The sequence below is a fragment of the Staurois parvus genome, unplaced genomic scaffold (genome assembly GCF_062004578.1).
Source record: "Staurois parvus isolate SC_StPar_1 unplaced genomic scaffold, SC_StPar_1.0 ptg000132l, whole genome shotgun sequence".
NCBI lineage: Eukaryota > Metazoa > Chordata > Amphibia > Anura > Ranidae > Staurois > Staurois parvus.
This window is the reverse complement of record NW_028317928.1, coordinates 2,909,364-2,925,125: the sequence shown is the minus strand read 5'-3', so window position 1 is coordinate 2,925,125 and position 15,762 is coordinate 2,909,364. Positions and strand designations below refer to the sequence as shown.

General features: G+C 43.6%; 2 protein-coding genes across 2 annotated transcripts in view; both read left to right on the top strand.

The window, feature by feature from the left end:
• Positions 1–9,624, top strand: part of LOC149466162 (uncharacterized) — a 64,592-nt gene extending 54,968 nt beyond the window's left edge. The window contains 2 exon segments of the mRNA XM_089672707.1: positions 7,721–7,998; positions 8,167–9,624. Coding sequence (XP_089528833.1) covers positions 7,721–7,998; positions 8,167–8,567 — 679 coding nt within the window. The 3' untranslated portion in view covers positions 8,568–9,624.
• On the top strand, positions 8,672–9,624 carry LOC149466161 (uncharacterized; the record flags this gene model as incomplete). Its single annotated transcript, XM_089672706.1, has 1 exon — positions 8,672–9,624. A coding segment is annotated over one exon (744 nt), but the record flags the coding sequence as incomplete, so codon positions are not given.
• Positions 9,625–15,762: the final 6,138 nt, after the last annotated feature.

The window sequence follows — 15,762 nt, the reverse complement described above, 5'->3', positions numbered from 1 at the left end:
GGATTATTATTCGATGGACCGTGCTGGAGGTGTGAATGTGTGCCCAGGGAGGAGGTAATATTGTCTTCTTATTATGAGAGAAGGGGGTCCCAGCACTGTGTGTGGACTGGATGGGGGATCATGTCACCTCCACACATCCTCATCTTCCTGCAACTCCTCTGATAGGGGAAACATTGGATGGGGGGCTCCGCTGGGGCTGTTCTCTGGAAAGCTGGCATTGGTTGCTGCACAGGAACACATAAAAAGTACTTCGGGTGCCAATTTTGCAAATGGCTCCATGGAAAAGCACGTTACTGCTGTGCCATGCAAGTTGGTGGTTGCAAACATGCATTTGCTAGATGCGTTGGAGTCAATTAACAGTTAATGGCACCCAAATGCATCTCGCAAGGGCAGTGCAGTGATGTGTGGGAAACGTTCATGGACCACACCTTTCCCGCACCACATTCTGGTGGAGCTCGTATCTCCTAGACGTGTTCCTGGTGGTGTCACTGTGGAGCTCGTATCTCCATAGATGTGTTCCTGGTGGTGTCACTGTGGAGCTCGTATCTCCATAGACGTGTTCCTGGTGGTATCACTGTGGAGCTCGTATCAACATAGATGTGTTCCTGGTGGTATCACTGTGGAGCTCGTATCAACATAGATGTGTTCCTGGTGGTGTCACTGTGGAGCTCATATCTCCATAGACGTGTTCCTGGTGGTGTCACTGTGGAGCTCGTATCTCCATAGATGTGTTCCTGGTGGTGTCACTGTGGAGCTCGTATCTCCATAGACGTGTTCCTGGTGGTATCACAGTGGAGCTCGTATCAACATAGATGTGTTCCTGGTGGTGTCACTGTGGAGCTCATATCTCCATAGACGTGTTCCTGGTGGTGTCACTGTGGAGCTCGTATCTCCATAGACGTGTTCCTGGTGGTGTCACTGTGGAGTTTGTATCTCTGTAGACTTGTTCCTGGTGGTGTCACTGTGGAGTTCGTATCTCTGTAGACATGTTTCTGGTGGTGTCACTGTGGAGCTCGTATCTTCATAGACGTGTTTCTGGTGGTATCACTGAGGAGCTCGTATCTCCATAGACGTGTTCCTGGTGGTATCACTGTGGAGCTCGTATCTCCATAGATGTGTTCCTGGTGCAGGACAGGGAGCCATGACATTCAAGAATTAGGGTTTTATGGGGGCCTTGTAGTCTTGACTGGTTTTATTGACCTTCAAATTCCCACCATTCCCACTATTCTGTTCTTGTGATGAGCGTGTGGCCAGTTAGTGGAACCAAGTAGAACATTCTCATTGCACACATTCTAGGAGATGCCATGAAGCAAGTGTCTGCTAGGAAATGGTATCAACAAAACTCAAAGCATATATTACCAGCACACCATGGACCTTCAAAATAACATCCAAAAATGTATAAAAGTGATCGCAGCAGTAAACTGCAACTTTTCAGGGCCACGCATGACTTCTTCATCATGCACATGTACTGGTGATGTGTGCTTTGACTTCTCTTAATGGAACCGTCCCCTCCAAGTCAGATGGGACACACACTTCACCATTCCATTTACATTTATTTTCAGGATAAAATGTAAGGTTTTGTTGTTTTTTTATTTACTTTGTGATATTTATAAGGCACCCTACATATTTTATATACAGAGACATACAGAAAAGTGGAAGTATATAGAAGGACACAAGGATCTGTAGAAGGACGTCATGATGGAGAACCGGCGGCCCCTCACATCACCAGGTAAGAGGAGACTTTCATTTCTTGTATTGAGGATCCACCTAGATACACACATCTTCTGATATAAAGACATAGAAACAATGTATTCAGTCAGTGTGTGTGTTTCCTACAGATGGATCCAGTAATGGGAACCCACAAGAGAGATGTCCCCGTCCTCTGTATTCCTGGAACTCCACACAGGAACATCAGGAGATACCTCAGGAGGATCAGGTAGATGGGACTGAGCATGTTTATTGATCACAATATTGAAGTGTTTGTCTTTTTATAAAAAATGTGTTTTTCCTAGGGAGTAGACCTGATTGTTGTTAAAGTTGAAGATGAAGAAGAGCCGTATATGAGGGGAGATGATCCATATATGGAGGAGGAAGGTCCTCCAGAGATCAGCACAAGTGAGTAATAAACACTAAATCCAGAGAAGAGTCCCAGATCCTCCTTGTTCAGTTACTACAACAATCTCTTCTTCTCCCCCCTCCTCTGTCAGTAGACAGTAATGGGGGGGGGGGGCAGTATGTGCCCAGTGGGGGGGTCAGGAGCCATCAGCCTCTATTAGACTCTGGCTGTCCTCCTCACATCATGTCATAGAGATGTGACAAGTCTTCCCCCATACACACACTCTGGGGTCTCTCCTATATCTCAGCACAGGGGGCTTCACTCTCCTCCTTTATTCACAGATCCCACCAGAGAGACTCAGAGAGTTGTCAAAGCTTGGGAGGTGGAAGAAGAACGTGTGAGGATTAAAGAGGAGGAAATTCCTTTAGAGATCAGCCCAGGTGAGTAATAAGCACTAAATCCACAGAAGAGTCCTAGATCCTCCTTGTTCAGTCACTACAACAATATCTTCTTTTCCCCCCTCCTCTGTCAGTAGACAGTAATGGGGGGGGGGGGGGGGGGCAGCATGTGCTCAGTGGGGGAGCCAGGAGCCATCAGCCTCTAGTAGACTCCAGGTATGAGCCATGGAAGGTGGAGGAGATGCCTCCAGAGATCAGCACAAGTGAGGAATAAACCCTAAATCCGGAGAAGAGTCCCAGATCCTCCTTGTTCAGTCACTACAACAATCTCTTCTCCTCCCCCCTCCTCTGTCAGTAATGGGGGGACAGTATGTGACCAGTGGGGGGGGGGGGTCATGAGCCATCAGCACATCATGTCATTGAGACGTGACCAGTCTCCCCCCACACACACTCTCTGGGGTCTTTCATACATCTCAGTACAGGGGGCTTCACTCTCATCTTTATTCACAGACCCCGGAAACATTCAAAAAGACGTCAAAGTCAAGGAGGAAGGAGGTCACGTGAAGATTAAAGAAGAAGAAATTCCTACAGTAATCGGCACAAGTGAGTAATAATCGCTAGAGTTCTCTATAAAATAATCTTTTCTGGACTAATGAAAGTTTGTGATTTACAGAAATTTTTAGACTTTTTCAAAATGGATTATTAGGTTGGTAAAATTAGTGTATTCTTGCTCTAACATTTGAAGACTCTAACCCGGTATTCCCTCAATTCCCATTTGGAGAGGAGCGGAGACTTTAGAACCCTGGAGATTCATTTGATCCCTCAAAGGGAATCTGGGGGGGGGGGGGGGGGGGGTGGAGCAAAAATTTGATGACCCCTTTTTGTCCTATATTGGTGAGGGACGTCTATGCCAGGGGTTCCTTTTTTATATCTCCTTTGTATTCTCTGCGATCCCACATGAGGACATTCTGAGACTGCCATAGAGGTCTATAAAACAAGCATTTCCAGTATTTGGTTGAAGAAGCAGATCCCCTTCTGCAAATTGTGCCCTGTTTTCCTGCTGCCCTGTACTTACCTACCATATGTGATCAAGAAAAATCTGTTTTTCCAATTAATGAAGACCATATACAGTTGCAAGAAAAAGTATGTGAACCCCTTGGGATTACGTGGAGTTTTGCATGAATTGGGCATAAAATGTGCTCTGAACGTCATCTAAGTCACAACAATAGAAGAACACAGTCTGCTGATCATAATACTACACAAACATTAGATGTTCATGGTTTAATTGCACATAACATGTAAACATTCACAGTGCAGGGAGGAAAAAGTATGTGAACCTTTGGACTTAATAACTGGTTGACCCTTCTTTGGCAGCAATAACCTCAACCAAATGTTTCCTGTAGTTGCAGATCAGACCTGCACAACGATCTGGAGTAATTTTGGACCACTCCTCTTCACAAAACTGTTTCAGTGTAGCAATATTCTTGGGATGTCTGGTGTGAATCGCTCTCTCAAGGTCATGCCACAGCATTTCAATCGGGTTGAGGTTAGGACTCTGACTGGGCCACTCCAGAAGGCGTATTCTGTGCTGTTGCAGCCATTGTTTTGTTGAATGACTTGTATGCTTTGGGTCATTGTCCTGTTGCATCACCCATCCTCTGTGGAGCTTCAGTTGGCGGACAGGTGGTCGTACGTTTTCCTGCAAAATGTCTTGATAAACTCTGGAATTCATTTTCCCATCGATGACAACAATCCGTCCAGGCCCTGAGGCAGCAAAGCAGCCCCAAACCATGATGCTCCCTCCACCATGTTTTAAAGTGGGGATGAGGTTTTGATGTTGGTGTGCTGTGCCTTTTTTTCTCCACACATAGTGTTGTGTGTTCTTCCCAAACAACTCAATCTTGGTTTCATCTGTCCACAGTATATTTTGCCAGTAGTGCTGTGGAACATCCAGGTGCTCTTTTGCAAACTTCAAACGTGCTGCAATATTCTTTTTGGACAGCAATGGCTTCCTCCGTGGTGTCCTCCCATGTACTCCATTCTTGTTTAATGTTTTCCTTATTGTAGAGGTGTCAACAAAAATGTTAGCATGTGCCAGAGATTTCTGTAGGTCTTTAGCTGACACTCTGGGATTCTTCTTTACCTCATGCAGCATTCTGCGCTGTGCTCTTGCAGTCATTTTTACAGGACGACCACGCCTAGGGAGAGTAGTAACAGTGCTAAACTTTCTCCATTTGTAGATAGTCTGTCTTACCATGGACACATGAACATCAGGGCTTTTGGAGATACTTATGTAACCCTTTCTAGCTTCATGCAAGTCAACAATTCTTGATCGTAGGTCTCCTAAGAGCTCTTTTCTGCGAGGCATGGTTCACATCAGACAGTGCTTCTTGAAACCAGTAAACCCAAAACAGGTGTGTGTTTTTTAAGGGCAGGACAGCTGTCAGCAACACATCCAATATCATCACACTGATTGGAGTCAAGGTTGGCTCACTCCTGGCTCCAATTAGCTCTGGGAGAAGTCATTAAGCTAGGGTCTCACATACTTTTTCCTCCCTGCACTGTGAATGTTTACATGTTATGTGCAATTAAACCATGGCAACATCTATTGTTTGTGTAGTATTATGTTCAGCAGACTGTGTTCTTCTATTGTTGTGACTTAGATGACGTTCAGAGCACATTTTATGCCCAATTCATGCAAAACTCCACGTAATCCCAAGGGGTTCACATACTTTTTCTTGCAACTGTATGTAAGGGCAAGATATGTAATACAGGGACAGAGGTAGTTGGAAATTTATTAATATATGCGATCCCCCGATCCTTACCTTGTCCTGTGATCCCCCCGATCCTTACCTTGTCCTGCGATCCCCCCGATCCTTACCTTGTCCTGCGATCCCCAATCCTTACCTTGTCCTGCGATCCCTGATCCTTACCTTGTCCTGCGATCCCCCCGATCCTTACCTTGTCCTGGGTTCCCCCGATCCTTACCTTGTCCTGGGTGCCCCCGATCCTTACCTTGTCCTGCGATCCCCCGATCCTTACCTTGTCCTGCGATCCCTCGTTCCTTACCTTGTCCTGCGATCCCTCGTTCCTTACCTTGTCCTGCGATCCCTCGTTCCTTACCTTGTCCTGCGATCCCTCGTTCCTTACCTTGTCCTGCGATCCCTCGTTCCTTACCTTGTCCTGCGATCCCCCCGATCCTTACCTTGTCTTGCGATGCCCCCGATCCTTACCTTGTCTTGCGATCCCCCCCGATCCTTACCTTGTCCTGCGATCCCCCCCGATCCTTACCTTGTCCTGCGATTCCCCCCGATCCTTACCTTGTCCTGGGATCCCCCGATCCTTACCTTGTCCTGGGATCCCCCTTCTTTACCTAGTCCTGCGATCCCCCGATGTCCTCCCCCTGTGTCATCTGACCGATGTCAGCATCCGTCTTCTGGGTCCGTTCCCTGTGAGCGTCGTAAAAATATGACAAAAACACAATACGTTGTAAACTGTTAGGATTATATTACTGTATCAAACCATTTCACCTAAATTTTGTCCTGTGCCCTGCCTGCATTTTTACTGTTCTTTCTGCCTGGAAACTTGAGACCGTCCATGGCGTCCAAAAAGCGTCCCTTTAGGTCAAAAGCGGTTTTAGATCAGCTAGAGAACAGCGATAGTAAATTAGAACCACTTGCAGAATTGAGTGATGATTCATGGGGGAAATTCGTCATCAGACACTGAAAGCGATTCTGCGACTTTGTTCAGCGATGTGCGAACTTGGCGCTATATTTCAAATTTCAGTGTTTTTGGTTTGATTATATTATTGAATTAAATTTATTATATTATCATTATTTTCTATAATTATTTATTATATTATAATTTATTATTTCAGTGGTTTTGGTTTGATTACATTATTGAATTAAATGTATTATTATTATTTTATTTTTATAATTCTATTATAATTTATGATTTCAGTGTTTTTGCTTTGATTACATTATTGAATTACATTTATTATTATTTTTTTTATAATTTTATGATTTCAGTGTTTTTGCTTTGATTACATTATTGAATTAAATGTATTATTATATTATTATTTTTTATAATTATATTATAATTAATGATTTCAGTGTTTTTTGCTTTGATTACATTGTTGAATTAAATGTATTATTTTTTATAATTATATTATAATTTATGATTTCAGTGTTTTTGGTTTGATTACATTATTGTATGAAATTTATTATTCTATTATTTTTTTATAATTATTTATTATATTTTAATTTATGATTTTGTGTTTCAAACTTTTATCATACCCGGGATGTTTACTAGATTCTTGTTTGGACAGATTTAAGTGAATTATTCCTAAGAGTTATGCCGGCCATAGACTGTTTGAAAATCGGCCATTTTTTTTTTTTTGTCCGAAAGATTAATCAGCCGATTTTCGCACTGTTAGTGGGTTAATTGGTCGGCCGGTTTTTGGGTTATTTGCACTTTTGGATTATCGGTCATGGTGGAAAATGTGTGGAAAACAACCAATTTTTGCGGCAATGATGGCCAAATCGTATGATCGTTTTAACGAAAAAAAATATGCGCATGAGCCGTGACCTGGAAGGAACAGAAGTTTTGGCTGTTATATGGGGTGAACTTTATGACTTGGTCGGCCAATTTTTTGTAATCGTTGGTGGTAACGTCGGTTTAACGAACGACCGATTTTTCCTTTATCGTTCGAAAAAACGCACGGTTTTGACCCGTCTATGGCCTTCATTACAGGCCTGCAATATAAAACCACAAATTTCCATGCAAAACAATGTACCACTTTGACATTCAAAAATATTGATTAGTTAGACCGCCATGGAGGTTAATCGTTGTCATGTCTCCTTTTTCCCACAGATGGACAATACAGAAATTATAACATTGTTGTTATCTCAACATGCGGTAAAACAGAAGATGACATCACAACCAATTCTTCAAGAGAAAACCCCGTTACCCCAAATCTTCATCCAACTCCCCATGAAGCACATCTGTCATCTGGTTCCTCCACACATGGGGAGGGTTTTCCCGATCCCTGTGATCCCGTCACCTCTTGGACAGCTCGTACTGAGTGGAAAACGTTCTCCTCTTCTGAAAGCGGCAAATATTTTATTCAGAAAGCTCATCTTCCTTCAAACGAGGGATCTCGCACAGTGGAGGAGGCTCAGGAGCCCTGCTCTTGTTCTGAGTGCGGGAAATGTTTTTCCTGTAGAAAGGTTCTTGCTGAACATCAGAAAACTCACGGAATGAAGACGTTTTCTTGCTCCGAATGCGGGAAAAGTTTTGCTTCTAAATCTTATCTTCGGACACACCAGAGAGTCCACACGGGGGATAAGCCTTATTCATGTTCGGTGTGTGGGAAGTGCTTTTCCCTGATGGCTGTTCTTGTTAACCATGAGAGAACGCACACTGGAGAGAAGCCGTTTTCATGTCCTGAGTGCGGGAAATGCTTCACGCAGAAATCATCCGCAATAATGCACCAGAGAATTCACGCCGGAGTGAAGCCGTTTTCATGTAACGAATGTGGAAAATGTTTTCGCCGGAAAGGATCATTGATCGACCATCAACACGTCCACATGGAAGAGAAGCCATTTTCCTGTCTGGAATGTGGAAAATATTTTTCCTCTAAAAAAGTTCTGGTTGAACATCAGAAAACTCACAGCGGAATGAATGAATTTTCGTGCTCCGAATGCGGAAAAGATTTCTCCTCTAAATATTCTCTAATGGCACACCAAAGACGTCACACGGGGGAAAAGCCTTATTCCTGTTCGAAGTGTGGGAAGTGTTTCTCGCTTTTGGCCATTCTGAATAAACATGAGAGAACGCACACTGGAGAGAAGCCATTTCCATGTCCTGTGTGCGGGAAATGTTTTGCACAGAAATCATCCGTAGCAGTGCACCAGGTAACCCACAGCGGAGTCAAGCCGTTTTCATGTTCCGAATGCGGAAAATGTTTTGCCCTGAAACAAGCCTTGACCTATCATCAACGGGTCCACACGGGAGAGAAGCCGTTTTCCTGTCTGGAATGTGGGAGACGGTTTTCCATATTGGCTAGTCTTAAAAGGCATCAGAAGACACACACAGGAGAGAAACCATTTTAATCACCCGAATGTGGGAAACTTTTCACCAAATTTCACCAGTCTTAAAGTGCATCAGAAAAGGCAGATGTATTCTTGGCCCGACTTAGCAAAGTCAGTGTTCCTGACAAAGACAAACTTGCCAAACATCAAATGTGTCACATGAGAGGGAAAAGCCTTTTTCATGCCAAGAGTGCGAGAAATGTTTTTCTCAGAAAAGCAATCTTATTACATATGAGAGAAGTCACTCCAGAGAGAAACCGTATTCCTGCACCGACTGTGGAAGATGTTTTTCCACCTCGGCAAATCTAACTTCACTTTGGAAAACTCACACCGAACAAAAATCATATTCACGTTTGGAGTGCGGGAAATGTTTTTCTCAGAAAAGCAATATCATTACACATCAGAAAAGTCACACCGGAGAGAAGCCGTATTCCTGCACTGACTGTAGGAGATGTTTTTCCACCACAGCAAATCTAACTTCGCACCGGAAAACTCACACCGGAGAAAAAACATATTTATGTTCAGAGTGCGGAAAATGTTTTTTCTCAGAAAAGCAATCTCATTACATACAAGAGAAGCCGTATTCCTGCACCGACTGTGGGAGATCCTTTTCCACCACAGTAAATCTAACTTTGCACCGGAAAACCTCACCGGAGAAAAACCATATTCATGTTCAGAGTGTGGGAAATGTTTTTTCTCAGAAAAGCAATCTCATTACATACGAGAGAAGTCACACTGGAGAGAAGCCGTATTCCTGCACCGACTTTGGAACAAGTTTTTCCACTGCAGCAGATCTTCACACCGGAAAACTCACGCCGGAGAAAACTGATATTCATGTTCAGAGTATGGGAAATGTTTTTCCTGGATAGCCTGCCTGCTCAGGCATCACAGGCACACGGGATAGAATCCATGTCTCTAGATCTCATCTTATCATGAGAAGACTCCCATGGTTTTTGTGGTCAAGCTGAAACAACAAAGGTTGAGGGTTTCACTGACTGCACTGAGTTGATGCTGAACTAAGCTCCTTTTTTTATCCCAATCACATTAAATATCAGTAAAGATTATTATTGTATTATTATCCTGTATTTGTGTGTATTATTTATTGCTATCAGTACATCGAAAAACCTGCAGTGTATGTCAGGGCAAAAATCAAATGTATTCGTTCTATCCTCTCCAATCCATGATCACCCCCCCGGGTTTCACTCCTTTAACCACTTCCCAACCACGCTATAGCTAAAGGACGGCTACAGCGCGGTTGTCTGGTTCTGGGACGTTGTCTATGGACGTCATTCCAGAACACGCCAGTGGTCCTACGGACACAGCTGATCACAGGATAAGGTAAACAGCCAATCACGGCGGCCTTTTACTACATGATCAGCTATGTTGCCCATCAGTGCCACCCACCTGTGCCCAGTAATGCCACCCATCAGTGCTGCCTAGCAGTGCCGCCCACCTGTGCCCATCAGTTCCACCCACCTGTGCCCAGGGGGGGGGGACATGTACACAGATCATCAGATCACTGATGATCAGTGTAGCCCCAGCAGCGCCACCTGTCAGTGCCACATTTCAGTGCCCATCTGAGCTGCCTTTCAGTGCCTGTCAGTGCTGCCTATCAGTGCCGCCTAACAGTGCCAGTCAGTGCCATATATGAGTGCTGCCTTTCAGTGCCCATCAGTGATGCCTGTCAATGCCCATCAGTGCCACCTACCAGTGCCTCCTCATCAGTGCCACCTATCTGTGCCCATCAGTGCAGCCTATCAGTGTCCATCACTGCAGCCTCATTAGTGCACATCAGTGAAGGAGGAAAATCACTTATTTACAAAATTTTATAACAAAAACTAAGAAACCATTTTTCAAAATTTTCAGTGGTTTTTGGTTTGTTTAAGAAAAAATAAAAAACCCCGAGGTGATTAAATACCACCAAAAGAAAGCTCTATCTGTCACAAAAAATTGATAAAAGTTTCATATGGGTACAGTGTTGCATGACCGCGCAATTGTCATTCAAAATGCGACAGCGCTGAATGCTGGAAATTGGCCTGGGCAGGAAGGGGGTAGAAGTGCCCTGTAGGCGAGGGGTTAAAGCATCACCCATGGAGATTTTTAAGTACCACAGTTTCTCACCATTCCACGAGCGTGTGCCATTTTAAAGCGTGACATGTTGGGTATTTACTCGCCGTAACATCCTCTTTCATATTTTACAAAAAAATTGGGGTATATATTTGTGTGTGTTTTTTTTCTTTTTTTAATCTGTGTATTTTTTCCAAAAAATAATATTCATTTTTAAAACTGCGCATTTAGGTTTCAGTTTTCGGCGCACCACTCATTCTATGTATTTAGAAATGTCCTATAAACACAGGATGAACAGAGCGACTGTGAATAAAGCCTTATTTATTTATTTCAGGTACTTATACAGCGCCGTCAATTTACGCAACGCTTTACATATATATTGTACATTCACATCAGTCCCTAACCCTCAAGGGGTGTACAATCTAAGGTCCCTAACTCACATTTATACATACACATATTAGGGCCAATTTAGACAGGAGCCAATTCACCTACCAGCATGTCTTTGGAGCGTGGAAGGAAACGGGAGTACCCGGAGTAAACACACACAGGCACAGGGAGAACATGCAAACTCCAGGCAGGAGGTGCCATGGTTGGGATTCGAACCAACGACCCTAGTACTGCCAGGCAGAAGTGCTAACCATTTAGCCACTGTGAAGCCTTAGGCCCAATGTACACTGGGTGTGGAGGTCCATCCCCGCTGATGGCAGCCTGTAAAACTCCCATGAGAGGGTGACAACTGCTGGGGCTGGACAGTAAATCAAGCCATACTAATGTTTAGGACAGTATGCTCCCTGGGACGAATGCCTGGCATGCAAGCAGACCAAGGGTGCTCAACCCGTGGGCCATGACCTCATGCTCTGGGATGGCGGGTCAGCAAGCCCAAATCGCCGGTTGCTCGCCTGCCATCAGAGTGCATGGAGCCAAGCGGCCGTGGAGGGAGCAGGAGCCACATAAGCCAATGATTCCTCTGCAGCGCTGGTGTCCTTTCCCCCCCCCCCCCTTCACAAATAGAGCTTTCTTTCGGTGGTATTTGATCGTCTGTGCGTTTTTTTAATTTTTATGCTATAAACAACAAAAAAAAGACCTAAAATTTTGAAAAAAAATCTATATTTTTGACTTTTTGCTATAAAACATGTCCAGTAAAAAAAATGTATTAACCACTTGCCCTCCAGTGGATTCCCATCCCCCCCCCCCCCTTTCCTGACCAGGCCAAATTTTGAGATACACTGCTACGTTACTTTAAGTGACAAACGCGTGGTCATGCAACGCTACACTGAGATGAAATTTACGTCCTTTTTTTTTTCCCCCCATTTGATTGTGGTATTTGATCGCCTGTGCGGTTTTTTTATTTTTATGCTATAAACAAAAAAAAAAGACCTACAATTTTGAACCAAAAAAAAACATATTTTTAACTTTTTGCTATAAAACAAATTTTGTCATAAATTTAGGCCAAAATGTATTCTGCGACATGACTTTGCTAAAAGAAAAAAAAAAAATTGCAATACGTGCAAATTAATTGGTTTACATGAAAGTTATAGCTTCTAAAAATGCCGGTGTATATATTGTGCTTTTTTGTTTTTTTTTTTCTTTCTTTCCTGTCCTACTGCCCCCCACCTGTCACCCAGCTATATTTTTATGCTATAAACAAAAAAAAGACATACAATTTAAAAAAAAACACTACATTTTTGACTTTTTGCTATAAAACATGTCCAGTAAAAAAATTTAAAAAAATCAAATTTTGTCATAAATTTAAGCCAAAATGTATTCTGATACATGTCTTTGCTAAAAAAAAATCGCAATATGTGCAAATTAATTGGTTTACGTGTATAAGTTATAGCTTCTACAAATGGTATAGATCAGCAATGAGCAAACTACGGCCCGGCGGACCTTTTAATCCGGCCCGCGGAGCGTGATACAAAAAAAAAACAGCCAGGGCAGCGCGCTCAAATGCAATGATTGGCCAGTCTCGCTGCCACTCACATCCTGATAGCCAGTGATTGGCTGTCAGGATGTGTGTAGGCGGGGCAGCGTTACGAACGTGAGGGGAGCTAGGCTCCTCTCACAGTCCGCCCTGAAGACCGGAACGGCGCGGGAACACGGCGAGAGGAACGCGCGGAGCAAAGGTAAGTGAATTGACACAGGGGGGACTTGGCTTACTACTTGGGGGGAATAGTACTGTGGGGGATGAAATACTATATGGGTGATGAATTAATATGGGGAATGAATTACTATAGGGGGGATGAATTATTATATGGGGGATGAATTACTATAGGGGGGATGAATTACTATAGGGGGGATGAATTACTATATGGGGGATGAATTACTATATGGGGGATGAATTACTATGGGGGATGAATTACTATGGGGGATGAATTACTATATGGGGGATGAATTACTATGGTGGATGATTTACTATATGGGGGATTAATTACTATGGGGGAATATTACTATACTTACTATGGATGACACATACACATCATTCATCTACTCTTGGTCCGGTCCCCGGGTCCAATATATGAACCCATTGCGGCCCTCAAGTCAAAAAGTTTGCCCACCCCTGGTATAGATACTGGAGTGTTTTTTTTTTTCCCTCCTGTCCTGCTGCCCCCCACCTGTCACCCAACTTTTGTAGCTACCTCCGAAATTCAAAGCAAATTTGTCAAGCCCTGTTCTAACAGGAAAGCACAGAGAGGTAAGTGCGCGCTAAAATTAACTGAGCTGCTGAAACACCAAAAGCTACCAAAAAAACCTCCAAAGCATCCATATAAAAAAGTATAATAGTCACATATACAATAAATGATGAATATATATGAAAATATTCAATAAAGTGACCAGTGCTGTGTAACAAAGTGCTTATAAAAAAATGAATAAAGTGACTTGGTGACAACATATATCTTTGTCACTATATAGTGACTTTTAGTGTCCTTCATAAAGTGCTGGTATAGTAATGTCAATGTCCAAAGATGGGTGTATGGAAGATCTGATGATGATCTTCAATTGCTGGTGATCTATCCAATACTAAGGTGATGTGTCCAGTAATGTAAAGATTGCGCACTCACCAGATGCGCAATCAAATAGCGCATTGAGAGATAACACTCTCAGTAGGTCAACTGGAGGCCCCCTTAAAGGTAAGTATGGTCTGGAGTTCCCTCACTGCTTCCTCTGTTGTCAGCAATGGCTCTGCCATTCTCCTAATGCAGCTCTGTGGGTTGTTAAAGCTTCAAAATGTGTTCCCAAACCTCCCACTTCCCTTACAACAGCGTAGAATTCACCTGTTCTAACAGATGGCTTGAAGCAAGTGGGGGCGATAGCGTTTACCAGCCGGGAACCCGTATCCCGCCATAGTGGGGCGATGGCATCGGCCGATTTTCGCGGTTCCTCCTCATTTCTTTTATCAGTCATGCTGGAAAATTTGCAAAAAACAACCGATTTTCACAATCATTGGTGGAAACAGAACGACCGATGTTTCACTTTTTTGGACGAAAAGTCGGCCGATAAACGAACTGTCTATGGCCTGCATCACTATGCAACCATGGATGTCCAAAACAACGTCCAAAACTTTATTAACCACTTGGCCTCCAGAGGATTTACCCCCCTTCCTGACCAGTCCATTTTTTTGCATTACTTTAACTGACAATTGCGCGGTCATGCAACACTGCACCCAAATGAAATTTACGTCCTTTTTTTCCCATGAATTGAGGTTTCTTTTGGTGGTATTTGATCACCTCTGAATTTTTTTGTTTTTGTGCTATAAAAAAAAAAATGACCAACAATTTTGAGAAGAAAAAAATATTTTTGACTTTTTGCTATTAAACATGTCCAGAAAAAAAAATTAAAAAAAGAAGAAGCAATTTCTTCATAAATTTAGACCAAAATGTATTCTGCTCCATGTCTTTGCTAAAAAAAAATCCCAATACGTGTAAATGAATTGGTTTACGTGAAAGTTATAGCATTTACAAATGGCGGTATAGACACTGGGATTTTTTTTTTCTTCCTACTAGTAATGGCGGCGATCCGTGACTTTTAGCGGGACTGCGGCAGGCAGTCTGACACTGGGGGGGGGGGAGCTAACTTGGTGTCACTGACATCCCCAGTGACACCAATACAATGATCACTGCTAAAAAAACAGCACTGCACTGTACTAATGGCACTGGGCAGGAAGGGATTAATGTGAGGGGTGATCAGTGTTTTACTAGGGGGTGGGGGGGGGGGTGCTTCACTGTAAGCAAACTGATTGGGATGGCTGTGCTGTGTTTTGTAAACAAAACAGTCTTTCTACCTGTTGGTGATTGTCAGTAATCACCGGGCTCCAGTGGGTAATCACCGGCTGGTACCTGGTGTTTGATATCCATGGCGGCGTGGGTAAGGCGAGCACGCCATATATACATGATTTTGCGCATCCGTGCCGCCGTGTAGCAGTATATCTGCTATACGGCTGTGGGGAAGGGGGTAAAGCACTATAAATGCCAATCAAAGCCCTTGCCACTACATAAAATGGTAAGCTTGCAGTCCTGTTCACACGTTGTATTTGCTTTGCTTGAATAATTATGCATCACTTTTTTGGTGCTTCAAAGCCTCCATAGAAGTCTATCACAACACTCACTAAAAGCACCTGCAGCATTTGAGAGGCATTTATCTTCACTTTGTTTTGGAGGTATTGCAGGTATGAGATATCCCAGGATGCACTGGGAAACCAACAAGCGAACCAGAAAGACATTATCAGCAGTCACTACTGGTTCATGTGTATATATTCTGGAAGTGTCTGGTTCAGACATCACATATGTTGTGCAGAAGGAAGGTGAGCGGGGTTTGGACTGAAGTGGAGCAACTCCCTGACAGCACGCGTGGTGTGCAACAGGGGAATGCTATACTACTGAGTGGTGGATCAGCAAAGCTTGGGGTTACTACTGAGTGGGGGATCAGCAGAGCTGGGGGTTACTACTGAGTAGGAGATCAGCAAAGCTGGGGTTTACTACTGTGTGGGGGATCAGGAGAGCTGGGGGTTACTACTGAGTGGGGGATCAGCAGAGCTGGGGGTTACTACTGAGTGGGGGATCAGGAGAGCTGGGGGTTACTACTGAGTGGGAGATCAGCAGAGCTGGGGGTTACTAAAGAATGGGGGATCAGCAGAACTGGGGGTTACTACTGA